General features: G+C 45.9%; 1 protein-coding gene across 1 annotated transcript; it reads left to right on the top strand.

The window, feature by feature from the left end:
• Positions 1-16,171: 16,171 nt before the first annotated feature.
• LOC126176120 (cuticle protein 16.5-like) lies at positions 16,172-16,719 on the top strand. The gene is made up of 2 exons (XM_049923258.1): positions 16,172-16,180; positions 16,237-16,719. Exons 1-2 carry the CDS (start codon positions 16,172-16,174, stop codon positions 16,717-16,719), a joined length of 492 nt encoding a protein of 163 aa, XP_049779215.1.
• The last annotated feature ends 249 nt before the right edge of the window (positions 16,720-16,968 follow it).

Genomic DNA, 16,968 nt, shown 5'->3' with positions numbered 1-16,968 from the left:
GACAAACGTTCGCTCGGAACAACTTGCGACGCTACAAGGGATTCGCAGTATTGGACAATATCCTCTAATTCTTGTCCAGACCCACTGTCTACATTAAGGTCCGTCTTTCAGATCAATAATTCAGAAGTTCACCAACACCACATACCGTATATCTTTCTCTTGCAGGCAGAGATCAACAGAATGTAATGTCCTGTTGACATGAACTTGACTGAGCTTAATCCGAACCACTATAACTTGTATTTCGCCGTCGCGAGAGACCCTCTACAGCACACTGGGTGTCCTCAGGAGGGCTGCGGACTGGCTTCTACACCTCCATCTCGACAGACACTCCTCAAACCAACGTGCGGTGTGTGGCGGAGTGCACCCTGTACCATTAGGTGTCATTTCCTTTTCTATTACACTAGCAAATAGAGCGAGGGAAAAACGAATGTCTGTATACCTACTAATTTTCGTATCTTCGTGGTCCTTACATCTACATAGCTACACTGCAATTCACACTTAAGTGCCTGGCAGAGGGTTTATCGAACCATTTTCATACTACTACTCCTCCACTCTCGAATGGCGCGTGGGAAAAAAGAACACCTAAATCTTTCCGTTCCAGCTCTGATTTCTCTTATTTTATTATGATGATCATTTCTCCCTACGTAGGTGGGTGTCAACTAAATGTTTTCGCATTCGGAAGACAAAGTTGGTGATAGTAATTTCGTAAATAGATCTCGCCGCAAAGAAAACCGCCTTTGTTTCAGTGACTGCCACCCCAACTCGTGTATCATATCAGTGACACTATCCCCCCTGTTGCGCGATGACACGAAACTAGCATCCTTTCTTTGCACTTTTTCGATGTCCTCCGTCAATTCTACCTGGTAAGGATCCCATACCGCACAGCAATATTCCAGCAGAGAACGGAAAATTATAATGTAGTATGTCTCTTTAGTGGGTTTGTCGCATCCTCTAAGTGTTCTGCCAGCAAAGCGCAGTCTTTGTTTCCATTTCCCCACAATATTCCAATTTAAATTGCACGTAATTGTAATTCCTAGGTATTTTGTCGAATTGACGGCGCTTAGATTTCTGCGAATTATCGTACACGCAAAATTTATCGGATTTCTTTTAGTACTCATGTGGATGACCTTGCACTTTTCTTTGTTTAGTGCCAATTGCCACTTATCGCACCATACAGAAATTCTCTCTAGATCATTTTGTAATTTGAACTGTTCGTCTGATGATTTTAGTAGACGGTAAATTACAGCGTCATCTGCAAACAATCGAAAGGGCCTGTTCAGATTACACCTAGATCATTTATGTAAATCAGGAACAGCAGAGGGCCTATGACACTAACTTGCGGAACGCCAGATATCACTTCTGTTCCACTGGATGATTTAAAGTCTATCACTACGAACTGTAACCTCTCTGAGAGGAAATCACGAAACCAGTCATACAACTGAGACGATACTCCATATGCACGCAGTTTGATTAATAGTCTCTTGTGAAGAGCCTTCTGGAAATCTAGTAATATGGAATCGGTCTAAGATCCCTTGTCGACATCACTCATTACTTGCACAAGAACGATATTTTCTGAATCGGTGTTGGTTATGTATCAGTAAGTCATTTTCTTCTAGGTGATTAATAACGTTCGAGTACAGTACATGCTCCAAAATCCTACTGCAAATTGAGGGCAGTGATATGGGTCTGTAATTCAATGGCTTACTTCTATTTCTTTTCTTGAATATTTGTGACCTGTGCTACATCCAGTCTTTAGGAACAGACCTTTCGTCAAGCGAGCGGTTATATATGATTGCTAAGAAAGGCACTACTGTGTGTGTACATTCTGAAAGGAATTTGATTTGTATAACATCTCGACCGGAAGACTTGCGTTTCTCAATGTATGTTGGCGGCAGTAGAATCGTTCGGCAGTCAACTTCAAATTTCGGTTCTCTAAATTTTCTCAATAGTGTTTCCCTCCAGGGATTTCCATTTGAGTTCCCGAAGCATCTCGGTAACAGGTATTGTTCAAATCTACCGCTAACAAATCTAGCAGCCGGCCTCTGAAGTGCTTCGATGTCTTCCTTCAATCCAACCCGGTACGGATCCAAAACACTCGAGCAGTACTCAAGAATAGGTCGCACCAGCGTCGGACATGCTATCTCCTTACAGATAAACTACTCTTTCCTACAATTCTCCCAACAAACCCGAAATCGACCATTATCCTTCAGTACCATAGCTCTCACATGCTCGGCCCACCTCAAGTCGCTTTACAACGTTACGCCCAGATATTTAATCAACTTGACTGTGTCAAGCAGGACAATAGTAATATTGGTCCGAACATTATGGGTCTGATCTTCCTACTCGTCTTTATTAACTTACATTTTCCCACATTTAGAGGTAGCTGCCATTCATCGTGTCAACTGGAAATTTTGTCTAAGTCGTCTTAAATCGTACGACAGTTACTCAGCTTTGACACTTTAACGTTCACCGCGGCTTCATCAGCAAACAGCCGAAGATCGCTGCACACCCTGTCCGCCAAATCATTTATGTATGTTGAGAACAACAGCGGTCCTATCACAATTCCCTGGGCCACTTCTGACGATACACTTGTCTCTGATGAATACTCGTTATCGAGGACAGCATACGGGGTCTATTATTTAAGAAGTCTTCGAGCCGCTCACATATCTGTCAACTTATTGCGTATGTTCGTATCATTTTAACAGCCTGCAATGGGGCACCGTATAAATGCTTTTCGGAAATCCAGAATTACGGAATCTGCCTGTAGCTCCTCACCCATATCATGTGAGAAAACGACAAGTTGAGGTTCGCACGAGCGTTACTCTTTAAGACCCTGCCGATTCGTGAACATAAGCTTCTCAGTTTCTAGAAGGTTTATTATTCTCTAATTGAGAATATGGTCAAGGATTCTACAGCAAACGAAAGTTATAGATATCTGTCTGTAATCTTGCAGAACTGTTCATTTAGCCTTCTTATACAGGGTGAGTCACCTAACGTTACCGCTGGATATATTTCGTAAACCACATCCAATACTGACGAATCGATTCCACCGATCGAACGTGAGGAGAGGGGCCAGTGTAATTGTTTAATACAAACCATACAAAAATGCACGGAAGTATGTTTTCAACCCAAACCTACGTTTTTTTAAATGGAACCACGTTAGGTTTGTTAGCACATCTGAAAATATAAACAAATACGTAATCAGTGCCGTTTGTTGCATTGTAAAATGTTAATTACATCCGGAGATATTGTAATCTAAAGTTGACGCTTGAAACCTCCGACGTTCAGTTGCGTGTTGTAACAAACACGGGCCACGGTCCGTGAGCAGCATCTGCAGGGACATGTTTACGATGACGACCGTGTTTACGAGTGTGGCTGTAGTTCACTGTTGTGGTTTGGTCTAGCTGTCGCAGTGTCCGCATGTAGCGCTTGCTGCTATTGTTATTCTGCATTCGTCCCTGCACGCAGACCAACTGTAGTACACCGTGTTACCAGACGTCTGTGATAGTATAGTGTTGAAGAAAATGTGACCATGGTGTATTCGAACTCTGAAAAGGCGGAGATGATACTCATCTACGGCGAGTGTCGACGAAATGCAGCTGCCGCCTGCAGGGTGTATGCAGAACGGTACCCGGGCAGAGAGCATCCAACGTGCCGCGCATTGCAAATCATCTACCGCCAACTGTATGCAACAGGTATGGTCGTAGCACGCTAACGGGTCCGTAACAGGCCCGTCACAGGAGAAGCGGGTGCAGTTGGTGTGTTAGCTGCTGTTGCCATGAACCCACACATGAGTACACGGGACATTGCGACAGCCGGTGGACTGAGTCAAAGTAGTGCCATGCGCATACTGTACCGTCACCGCTTTCACCCGTTTCATGTGTCGCTTCATCAGCAATTACATGGTGATGACTTTAATCATCGAGTGCAATTCTGTCAATGGGCATTAACAGAGAATGCGTTGCAGTTCTACCTGTTTGCCGATGAAGCGGGTTTCATAAACCACGGGGCAGTGAATCTATGGAACATGCATTACTGGTCCGTGGACAATCCTCGCTGGCTCAGACAGGTAGAGAGACAGCGACCGTGTACTGTAAATGTATGGTGCGGAATCATTGGTGACCACCTCATTGGTCCTCACTTCATTGCAGGGGCCCAAACAGCTGCAACATACACAATGATCTGCCAACGTTACTCGAAAATGTCCCACTGGAAACGCGTCGACGTATGTGGTATCAGCATGATGGTGCACCTGCACATTCCGCAATTAACACTAGGCTGACCCTTGACAGGATGTTCGACGGGCGTTTCATAGGACGTGGAGGACGCATAAATTGGCCAGCCCGTTCTCCTGATCTTACAACTCTGGACTTCTTTCTGTGGCGTACGTTAAAGGAGAATGTGTACCGTGATGTGCCTACAACGCCAGAGGATATGAAACAACGTATTGTGGCAGCCTGCGGCGACATTACAGCAGATGTACTGCGGCATGTACGACATTCATTACGCCAGAGATTGCAATTGTGTGCAGCAAATGATGGCCACCACATTGAACATCTATTGGCTTGACATGTCGGTACACACTATGTTCCACTCCGTAATTGAAAACGGAAGCCACGTGTGTACGTGTACCTCACCCCTCTTGGTAATGTACATGTGCGTCAGTGGAAAAGACCAAAAAAAGGTGTTAGCATGTGGACGTAATGTGCTGTTCCAGTCTCTTCTGTACCTAAGTTCCATCAACGTTCCCTTTGGGTCCGTACATAATTCGGTGCTCTCCGATACACACGATCGAACAGCGGAGGAGTGGTACTCAAGCGTCAACTTTATGTTACAATATCTCCGGATGTAATTAACATTTTACAATGCAACAAACGGCACTGATTACGTATTTGTTTATATGTTCAGATGTGCTAACAAGACAAACGGGGTTCCATTTAAGAAAACGTAGGTATGCGTTCAAGAACATACTTCCGTGCATTTTTGTATGGTTTGTATTAACCGATTACACTAGCCCCTCTCCTCACGTTCGGTCTGCGGAATCGATTCGTCAGTATTTGATGTGGTTTACGAAATATATCCAGCGGTAATGTTAGGTGACTCACCCTGTATACTGAAGTCATCTGCGCTTTTTTACAATCGCTTGGGACTTCGTGCTGTGCGACATACTCATGATAAATGCAAGCTAAGAGAAGGATGAATGCCGTAGAGTACACTTTGTAAAATCGAAGTGGGATTCCATCCGGACCTGGTGATTTATTTGCTTTCTAATCTTTCAGTCACCTGCACGTAAGCTTCAGTTCGCCTTAACATGAGTATCAGTAGTTGCAGTAATAGTATGAGTAGTAGTAGTGAAACGTCCCCTTAGAACAATTATACATGACTGTGCTTAAACTGACACACAATAATTTTAGCGCAACGCAATCTGAATTTTCAAAAATCCCTACAAAAGAATGGCCCTGACTAGCATTAACCTATACGTTTCACGAATCACTTACCTCACCAAAAATCTTCGTTACTCGAACTACTGCAATACAGCGAGCGCCACTACTGCCAGCTAAATAAAAGATTCAAACTACGGAAGGCACTAACTACTGATAGGAATAGTCAGCAAATTAAAGATTTTAATAGAGAACAAACAATGTATTTACCTCAATAGTGTTCAAAAGTTATAATGTATCTAGCAGTTCATGATATCCAGTATTACAATTTTCAAAACTCCATCTCTCTCCTCACATCCACCACTGCTGGCGGCTCACCTCCAACTGCGCAACACTACGCGCTGTAAACAGCCAACTGCCCAACACTACAATGGCAGACAACAATGCAAACTAGCCACAGACTGCACACAGCACAGCCAGTGATTTTCATACAGAGCGCTACGTGGCGTTACCAATAAGAAAACCTAAACAGCCTACTTACAGTAGTAGTAAATTATTTATGAAATAATCATTTTACAGCCCGCATCTCGTGGTCGTGCGGTAGCGTTCTCGCTTCCCACGCCCGGGTTCCCGGGTTCGATTCCCGGCGGGGTTAGGGATTTTCTCTGCCTCGTGACGGCTGGGTGTTGTGTGCTGTCCTTAGGTTAGTTAGGTTTAAGTAGTTCTAAGTTCTAGGGGACTGATGACCATAGATGTTAAGTCCCATAGTGCTCAGAGCCATTTGAACCATTTGAGCCATCATTTTACAGTGATATAGGAGCTGTCAGTTTAATATGGGGAAAACAGAAGACACTTATACAGACGTATGGATACACACACTTGTTCAATGAGGACAGAACAGCCTTGTGGAAAGAACCATGCAGACGTTTGTTTAAAGCAGTTTTAAAGATACCACAGAAAAATTAAATCAGTATGGCTGCACACGTCATCAAGCTCTGTCTTCCCTAATCTGAGGCACGTATCCTAACAAATCTACTACGGTTCTTTTTCTGTTGTACACACTTGGAACAAGTTAGTTTAACAATATGAAAGATAGTATTGTGTCGAAATAATTTTACGTGCGGTTACTGGAACGGTGGTCTGATCAATTAATATTAAAAGACTACGACCAAAGTGTGGACGGGGCCAAGGAATTGACATATCAGACGTGATTTAACACATAAATAAGTTATTCATAACATACAATACATAACACCAACTACGTAAATCCTGCTTCGATGCTTACAATTGCCCAAAATGGGAGGGCCACCACTTTCGAATTGGAAAGGCTTTAATTTAAGAAATTAAAACAACTAATATAACTTTTTTTAAAATAATAATAATACAACAAATAAGTAAGCGCTAAGTGAACGCACTCTTAAATCTTTAATTGTTAATCACAAAGCGTGGGTTTACCACATTTAAATTCTCATTGCAATATAAAACATAAATACATGAATTCACAACACAGCATGGCTTCAAATTTCTACCTACACACCCTATGGTCCTGAAACTCTCGTATTACATTCTAGCCAAGCACATTAATCACTTATAAACACGGTTGGTAAGATATAATAAACATTTGCACTATAATGAATTTTAATAATCCACAATCACGCAAAAACAACATCAGAAGTTCGATACGGAGCATGTAAGCCTGTTTATACAATCTTTCGGACCAAAATCGGGACGAGGGCCACCATAACAGAATTGCACTAGTTGCTTTTATGGTAGGTGCTCCCATTAGCTTAATCACTGAGCAGATATTTACTTAAGCGACAAGTAAGATAGTTAATGCAAATAGAAGGTATTTCTAAAATTTTTTCCCCCCCTTTTAACAAGGGGGTTTTATTAAGGTGGAAATTACACTTCGAGGAGACGCAATAGCAATCTAGCGGGCACGCCTTCACGAGGACGCCATGCCACTACACACGTACTAAACTAGCCGCGTATCCCCTGTTCAAGCCAAACATTAACAACGCAGTCCCATATTCCTGACACCCAAATATTCGGGATCAAAACAAAACCAAAAATACCAAGAGCGCAAGATCCAGCATAGCTTAAGAACAGATCTTACTTCATGCGGTTGCCTTCACAAATACAGATATCGAAATGAACGTGTAACAACATTGCCTAATCAGCAAAACGTTCTTCGTTAGGTCCCGGTAGCGCTAGACAACGCTGACATGCCAATGTTAACAAACCTCTAAGGGAACACCCTCAAACCGACAAGCCGAAACCAATGTGACCCCTTATCAACTCCGTTACAGGACTCGAACCCTCAACTACTGTCAATGCAACTCACTTAGAATAAATACAGCGCAAATAGTATGGCGGACACTTACACCCAGGGATTAACAGAACACTAGTCTGAACTAGAATTAATGATAGAGCACTAGATCTTGGGAGACAAGGATCTAACTCCCCACCCGAAATTCTGGAACCACAGGGCGGGAGGATGAACTACCAAAACATAGAAGTGCCAACGTACACAAATAACTACCAAAATACACCACTACACCGGTTAGCAACGATGCGTGGAGGAATCTGCACTGTCAGAATTGCACCAGTGAACAGAACAGAGGATTGCCACGGTGGTGGCCACAAGGCGGGAAAGACGACTGGATGAACTCAATCCCAAAGGACGATCAACTTGAAACATTCACACTTAACTTCCTTTCTCCTTTCGCTCGGCGCACTTCGTCGTTTGTCCGGGACTGCTGTGCACAATTCTGAGCCGTCCCCAGTCGTCCCGGCAGACACCGACCAGCCGAACTGCTGCCGGACTCAAACTCTCGCCGAACGGCGGCTCCACCGCCCCATGATGGTTACTGTTTGTTTGCCTTCGTCGACGCAGGCGATGATTAGACTGCCATCCGCCCCCCGCGGACAACCAGTGAAGAGCGGACAGAGGGGCCTCAACCAGGCCGACGTTCCTCCACGTGTAGAAGTGCGGGTTCGATAACACCCGTACGCGGAAGGCACGATGTCGACGTCACCAGAGCAGACACGAAGCCCACTGTGCGACAACCTCCAACAGCGTTTTTTTTTTCTTTATTGATTTTCAATTCTAAGCTGGCAGCAGCTTAGTACGCTGCTCTACAGCCTACAGACTTTTTTGTTTTAAAAAAAGGAAGAAGGAGAAACAAGGAAAAACAGGCGATAAAAACTGGTGACTTAAAGTGTAAAATGGCGTAAAAATGTGGAAAGTTAAAACAGAAAGCAAAAGGGGTTGGCAATGTTGATAAAATACACAGGAATCAGACAAGTAACATAGGAGACACACAATTAAAAAACAGGGCGACAGTCTGGTGTCTGTTCGCAAGAGATAAAAAATCACACCCAGCGACAGTATGATGGCTGTTCGCTACACTTCCCAAAAGACACAATACGGAACACTCACTGGAAAAACTCACACTGTAAAACACTGCACGAAAATGGCGGCACAAATATGGCACTCCCGAGCCAAAGGCAGATAGGGGGGGGGGGGGGGGGACCTGAAGGAGGGGGAAAACAAGGAGGGAGGAGAGGAAAAACGAAAATGGGGGGGGAACAAGGAGGGAGAGGACTAATAAAGGGGCAGAAGGGCAGACACGAGAGGGAATGAGAGGAGGCAGAGGAGGGAAATGTAAAAGGACTCAGGGGAGAGAAGGGGGCAAAGAGAGGGGAGGTGGGGAAGAAAGAGGATGGAAGGGGGGAGAGGGAGCCCGGGAAAAGGACAGAGGAAAGGAGGGGGAGTGAGGATCAGAGTTGATAGGAGGGATAAATGGAAGGAGAGAGGGCATCATCCGGGAGGGGGAGTTGATGGAAGCCACCTTTCCTACCGCGTTTTTCTTTTTTTTTTTTAACTTCAATTCCCCCCAAGGGGGCGGGCTGGCAGCAGCTTAGTATGCCACTCTTCAGCCTACAGACTTTGTTAGAAAGATGAAGAGAATAAATAATAAAAACAGGCGATAAAATCGCAGACTTATAGAGTCACATGGCGAAAAGAAATCGTGGAACTTAAAACAAAGAACAGAGGGATGATGATGCTAATATAATACATACGAAGCAGACAGGTAAAACAATAGACAATTAAAAAAAAAACACGGCGACAGTCTGGTTTCTGTTCGAAAAAGACATAAAATTCACACTTAGCAACAGCATGGTTTCTGTTCGCAACACGAGAAAGACGAACAACACTGAACAGTCACTGGAACACTGCACTAAAAAGTTGGCAAATGTGACATACCACAACCGAGAGCCGGTGGGGGGAAACTGGACTTATGATGGGAAAATAAAAAAGGGGGGAAAGGAGAGTAAAAGCGAAGGGGGGGGGGGAGCCGGCAAAGGAGCTGATGGAGGATGAGGACCCATAAGAGGGGTGAGGTCCTACAGCGTGACCGCGCTCGCCTATAAATAGTACAGGCCCAGGAGTCTGCTTCAGTAAACACTTGAATGGGTCGTGTTACCAACCTACGGTTTCTAAGTACACCAAAGACAGAACTCGCAATCGATAGTGGGTACACTACGGGCGGGAGTTCAAACGAAAGAGCTTCATAAACGACCAACCCTGAACAACCGCGGAAAAACGAAATAGAAGCGAAGCAATAAAAGACAGCAAAGAGATGCTAGAGCCCGATCGCGCCCAAACACTGTCGGTTACCAAAAATATTGGCTCCACACGAAGCTCAGGAAACGAGCCGTGGGAAGATGGAAGTACACACGGCTCAGTTACTTTCAACTCAAACTTCGTGGTCTATAGTCATGGCGGTTCGCGGTATGCTCACCACCCGAATGCCTAGCAGTTGCGTGTACATCAGCTGTAACCTTTACTTACACCATACTACTCGTTACAGTGCTTAAGAATGGACAGTCTGCCCCTAAAGCTTGCTGCACAGTAGACCTTCATATACACTGTCTCTACAAAGTATGATCACTCATTTCATCTAACTTACAGGACCTGTTTAAAGGAGCGAGAGGTCTAATGAGCATGGAGTATGGACTGAGAGCGAAACAAAAGTAAGGAAATACAAAAGCAAAGAATAACAAAAATGAGATATTCGCAAAGCAAACAAGGGGGTCCTCGGAAAATAAGTCTACTTTTTTTTCATTTTCGTTCGATATAGTGAGTTGCCGTTTGGCTGGGCGAACGTCACAAGACATCCGTTCAAGTCGATCGTTGATTTCTTGAGTCAGTTACACAGAGCACGCAGCCCTCTGACCCAACACACAAAGCTACCGCGCCGCTTCTGTTCGTATTAACCACAGGCCTTAAATTCAGGAAAAAATACACGAAAACGTTGGAAGCTGAAGAAGTGAATTAAAATTTGTGCTGTGGCCGGGACTCGATCCTGGGTACTCTTGTTGTTAGGTAGATGTGCTTACCATTACACCACCACAGCATTACGTTCAGGACGGGTGCACGAACTACGCAAGTCAGATACCCTCCTCAGCACAAACTCCAGTTCACATCTCCCCTTATATGGTCACTATTACCAGCGCTCTCCGACACTGGAATAGCATCCCAGCATTGGACGTAATGGAGAAATGCTGTACCACATGTGGTCGTATAGATCTTAAATTAAATTTTCCCTGAGAATTAAGTCTCTAATTTATCTACGATAACGTTGGAAGCTGGTTTGCTGTTCCAATGTCGGAGATCCCTGGTAATAGTGACAATATAAGGGGAGATGTGAATGGAGTTGGTGTTGGGGAAAGTATTCGACTTGGACAGTTCATGCAGCTATATTGACCATAATGCTCTGGTGGTGTACTGTTAAGCGTCTCTGCGTAGGAAGCAAATAAGAGACGGGTTCGAGTCCCAACCGCAGTACAAATTTTAATTCACTTCTTCATTTTCCAACGTTATCGTAGATAAATTAGAGACTTAAATGTCTCAGGAAAAATTTAATTGAGGATGTATGTAACAACACTGTAAGAAATGGACTGTGGGAAAACAAAAGAAGAGAATGCATTTGTTTTAGATGTGATATTAGAGAAGAACGCAGGAAATTAAGTGCGTTGTTACCCAGAGAAGCGTCAAGGAAAGAAATATGTGAAACGAACTGGAGAAGCGATCGAGTTATAGGCCATGGGTTAAGACTTCAGGGAACAAATTCTACTGTGGCAGAGGGAAAAAGCTGTAGGGGAAGGAGGAGATTGGAGCTCAGGGTGACCAAAAAGTCCACCGACGTTTGAAAATGCACTAACTCATGGAAGAATGTAGGTAGAGAGGCAAAACATGGCACACACGCTCAAAATTACATCGACTTTTATTGAAACCAGAAACGAGTGCAAAAACCGGCCAACAGATAGCGCTGAACAGCATCACGTCAGCAATACCGCACGAGACTCGCGCATAGGACGAGCTGTAGTGAGAGAAGGATACGCGCACTTCGTTTGGTGAGGATCGTGTGATGAGCCGCCACTTTGGTCATGCTTGTCCTCCCAGCTCCCCGGGCCTCAATCGCCGTGGTTATTTATTGGTTGTAGGGATAGCTAAAGACGCAAGTCTACCACGATCGTCCGATCTCTCTACGGACGCTAAAAGACATCTGACGGCAATTTCTCACCACAACCAGTGATATGCTGAACAGCTTCATATCACTGTCTCTCGGCTACAGGTATCGTTGATGAATAACATATGACACCTTCATATTTCTTATAAAGCACATCGTCTTAGCTAAAAATCAGATGTTATGATAATTATTGCATTTGTATCATATGATGCGCTTTCTGTTGGTCATTTTGTGCATTTTTTTCGTTTCGGTGAAACCCCATGTCATTTCAAGCATGTGTGCCAATTTTTACCTTACTAACTACATTATTCCGTGAAATATTAAATTTTCAAATGTTAACGGACTTTGGGTTACCCTGTACTGTATATCCAACACATAATCAGAATGTTGGGAACGAAGTCGTGCCGGATCACATAAAACCTACCAAATTACTGATGACAAGTTAAAGAAAACAAGAAGAAGGTAGGAGAAGAAATCGTGGCGACGGAAGACTAGGGATCAACAGACGGTACCCCAGTATCCTGATTTCATTCTAAACAACATCTATATTTCACTTTGTGTTTAGGTATGCGGCCCTGACTGTCTATGAGATGGCATACGTTTCCGTAGCAGGAGAACAGACTGCTGGCCGCTAAAAGTGCTGCATCAGGAATGATGTAAAATAAGGAACATTTACTATATCTGCGTATACAGTGTAATACGAAGAACAAATTATTACATTTATAGGTGACTTTGGCGTACAGTTGCTCTAGCGCGTCTGGATGTCGAGCCTAACGTAGCTTGAATGACAGATGTGGGAACATCTGTCCTCACTACTTCATCTTTAGTCCAAAATTCATAAACTGTACTGAGTATCGAGTGGTGCTGTCAAACTCTCGGCAGTACATGACAAAATGTTTTCCCCGGCGGAGGTTCGAGTCCTCCCTCGGGCATGGGTGTCTGTGTTTGTCCTTAGGATACTTTAGGCTAAGTAGTGTGTAAGCTTAGGGACTGATGCCCTTAGCAGTTAAGTCCCATAAGATTTCACACACATTTGAACAACAAAATGTTTTCACTGAGAGAGAGAACAGGACAATATGCTGGACACTAAAGTATAGATGCAGATCAAGATAGCATGGCGAACAAGCGTTCTGACGATTTCTTTTTGAAAGACAACTTCACAGAAAATTCGACAAACTGTACGGCCACTGTTACGAAAGGGGAGTATATCAAAATGTGTTCTACCCCGCGCCCACTGTTGTCCACGATAGTGCAACAAAGCAATAATTTCACATGCAGTACACGGTTATGAGCTTCCGTAGAAGTTCCCTTTTCAAAGGGCATTAACATGTTGCAATGGAATGTGAGGATGTTTTCAACTATTTATCTCAGTAAGCTCTCGTCATCACGCAGTAAATGATGTCATACAACTACCCCTCTCTGGTTGTAGAAAGACAAAGGATTGCATCTCCCCGTGAGGTGGTTCAGATAGCTCTGCACTGCGTATGAATTCCTGGTGTCTTGGTTCGAATATCGCTTCGTCAACTAATTTCACATAATGAGAAATGTGTGCTTTCGTCTGTTTCCTTATCAGTGCTGCTTACTTTACATTCGTTTGCGAGTGTTTTACGTGGGGTGCGTTGCGTAAGCTAGAAAGTAGAGCTAACGTCCAAGGAAGACGTGGAGGGAAGGACACCCGCTAGTACTTTCACGCTAGAGCGGCGCTCGACTACGGTATAAATAGTGCGTGAACGCAGTCCGCAGGCAGAGTTCAGCAGCTGCAACAGCCGTCAACCCTCACCGCCGACGATGAAGTCCCTGGTGAGTGTCAGTGGATGCCGTAGTGTTCGCAGCTTTTCTGGATACGCGGTCACTAGGACGTCGTAAACCAAATCGTGTGGTTTTCTACAGTCTCGGACTCTTAGGTAGTGCGGTCGTGACGTACAGCAGTACGGACTGTAGTGAGGGGATACTACGGCAGCTTGAAGTTATGTGTCTGGTCGTGAGGCGTGCAGGACTGGCCACACACTAACATCGAAAGGAAGCTGATTTTAATTTTGGACTAATATTCTGTAAGGATTATGACTGTCACAGAGAAATATAACATTTGCTCTACACACTACTACTTAGCAGGGAGTGACAACCCCTCATTACGCTACTCCTCACTAATGCTAGATATACAAATTGGATTTTCACCTGGTGTTTGTCATTACTGCTTAGCAGATGGAAAAAAAAGTTGTGGAAGGTACGGAGTACAGATTTGTCATATCGTCGTAAGAACGAAATAGAGTGAAGTATAGCTTATCTGTGCTCTCGTTTACATTATCATCGTAGTGGAATGTGAATTCTGCATATCTTATCACGAATCAGACACGCATCTCTGGTTATCTGTCACTTCTGGTAGGCAGAAATTCAGTCTGGTATAAAAATATAGCTATAAGGTGAGAAACTTAGATAAAATAACTGAAGAGGTTCATTGCAAACTATGCGCTTCAAGTCCTATACTTTAAATTTAGCCTTCAGCCTGTAGCATCAACGTATTTTGCCTTAAATGAATAGAATAAGATCATTCCATTCCCTTAGCTTGGAGATCGATAAAGACAACATACCACAGAAGCCAAAATGTTAAGAACGGTACTTTACAATGGGTAGTGAATGAAATAGTGAAATGTGTGCAGATGCTAAAATGTGTGTGAATTCCTAAGGGACCAAACTGCTTGGGTCATCGGTCCTTATACTTACACACTACTTTAACTATGTTAAACTAACTTATGCTAAGAACAGCACACACACCAATGTCCAAGGGAGGACTCGAGCCTCCGGAGGGAGTGGCCGCGCAGTTCGTGACATGACGTTTCAAACCGAGCGGTCACTCCGCGCGGCTGTGAAATGCTACTAAGGCTCTTTTAGGGCTTGTAAAAGTTGATCTTCGTTTGCTTATTGCGGGCGCCTTCTGTAATTGAAAATGTTGTTTGATACCGTTCATAAAGTGGATTGTAAAAACACAGAGATTCTGGCATCCATTTCCAGTTACTAAGACTATTTTTATAAAAGAAGCTCTAGAGATTAAACTTGCAAGTGACCTCATAAACAAACAGTTTTTTGCTCAAGTTCTGCTAGGAAAATTGCTCTTTACCTGACCAGACAGTAGAGGTATATAGCGCTACTTGTATACCACTGTTCGGTTGATAATTCGCTAACAATAACTTTCCACACAGGCAATTTTGGTTGTCTAGAGGTGCTAGGTTGTTTACTGAATGTACTGCGTCTGCATGCTCCCCTGTCTGGTTTCACGGGTGCCACGATCCACCCACAGAGGGCTTCAGTTGCCACACACAGATAGTTCCCATTTAATTTGTGCCTCGAAAAGCCCTCTGGGGAACGGCCTTGCCGCAATGGATACACCAGATCCCGTGAGATCACCGAAGTTAAGCGCAGTCGGGCGTGGTCGGCACTTGGATGGGTGAACATCCGGGCCGCCATGCGCTGTTGCCATTTTTCGGGATGCACTCAGCGTCGTGATGACAATTGAGGAGCTACTCGGCCGAATAGTAGCGGCTTCGGTCAAGAATACCATCTTACGACCGGGAGAGCGGTGTGCTGATCCCACGCCCCTCCTATCCGCATCCTCCACTGAGAATGACACGGCGGTCGGATGGTCCCGGTAGGCCACTCGTGGCGTGAAGACGGAGTGCTCGAGAAGCCCTCGGTGTTCATCTTTCAAAATGGTGGTGGTTGTCAAGGACGTACCCACTTTCGTTCCTGTAACTTATTTGAACAGCAGCTCGATTGTTGATAATATGTAGCTCCAGATAGAGATATCAGATACCTGGAGATGAAAAACTCTCATAAACGCATGTTACTGTTTTACTTACATATCTGACTTGAAATGCAAAGGTTGCGCATGGCGGACTGTGTAGAACGTGTTGTTTCCTCAGATCATCCTGAGCGCGGTTCTCGCCGTGGCCGTGGCGAAGCCCGGCTTCCTGGGGGCTGGTCTGGCAGGCCCGGCCATCGCAGCCGCCCCCATCGCCGTGGCGGCGGCACCGCAGCCCCCCTCCAACATCATCGTCGGACCTGGCGGCGTGCCCCTCGATACCCCTGAGGTGGCTGCAGCCCGCGGAGCACACCTGGCCACCGTCGCCCAGACACGGGCCCGCGACGCCGTCATCAACTCGGCCGCCATCCTGGCAGCCGCTGCCGCCCCCGCCGCCATCGCCGCCGGCCCCGCCGCCATCGCCGCCCCCGCCGCCGTCGTCGGCTCCCCCAACTATGCGGTCGGCCCCCCTGCGCTGATTAACGGCCTCGCTCCTTCCATCGCCGCTCTGGGACCGCAGATCGCTGCCGCCGGCGCCGCCTCAGCCGCCGCTGCCGCCAATGCCGCCGCTGCCGCCGGTGCCGCCGGTGCCGCCATCGCCGCCGCCCCCGCCGCCATCGCCGCCCCCGCCGCCGTCGTCGGCTCCCCCAACTATGCGGTCGGCCCCCCTGCGCTGATTAACGGCCTCCCTCCTTCCATCGCCGCTCTGGGACCACAGATCGCTGCCGCCGGCGCCGCCTCAGCCGCCGCTGCCGCCAATGCCGCCGCTGCCGCCGGTGCCGCCGGTGCCGCCATCGCCGCCGGCCCCGCCATCGCCGCCGCCCCCGCCGTCGTCGCCGCCCCCGCCGCCATTGCCGCCGCCCCCGCCTACGCTGTCGGTCCCCCCGCGCTGGTCGGTGGCATCGCTCCCTCGATCGCCGCCCTGGGCCCAGCGGTGGCTGGTGCTCCTGGGGCCCTGGCTGCCGCCGCCCACCTGCAGGCCAAGGCTGCCCTGCTGGGCTGAACTGCACTCAACAACGACCTCTACTGTCCACCGACTGACCTTTTACAATCCATGTATTCTTCTCTTGGAGTGACAACACTGAGGTTACAGCAAATAATGTAGATACATATTTATAAATAAATGTGCCTTACTACTTTCACATCTGCTTGTTCATAAACCTGTCTCATCAACGTCCAGGTCCGCCCCCGGTAGCTGAGTGGTCAGCGTGACAGAATGTCAAACCCAAGGGACCAGGTTCGATTCCCGGCT

The sequence above is a fragment of the Schistocerca cancellata genome, chromosome 3 (genome assembly GCF_023864275.1).
Source record: "Schistocerca cancellata isolate TAMUIC-IGC-003103 chromosome 3, iqSchCanc2.1, whole genome shotgun sequence".
NCBI classification, from domain to species: domain Eukaryota; kingdom Metazoa; phylum Arthropoda; class Insecta; order Orthoptera; family Acrididae; genus Schistocerca; species Schistocerca cancellata.
This window is presented reverse-complemented; position numbering and strand designations above follow the sequence as displayed.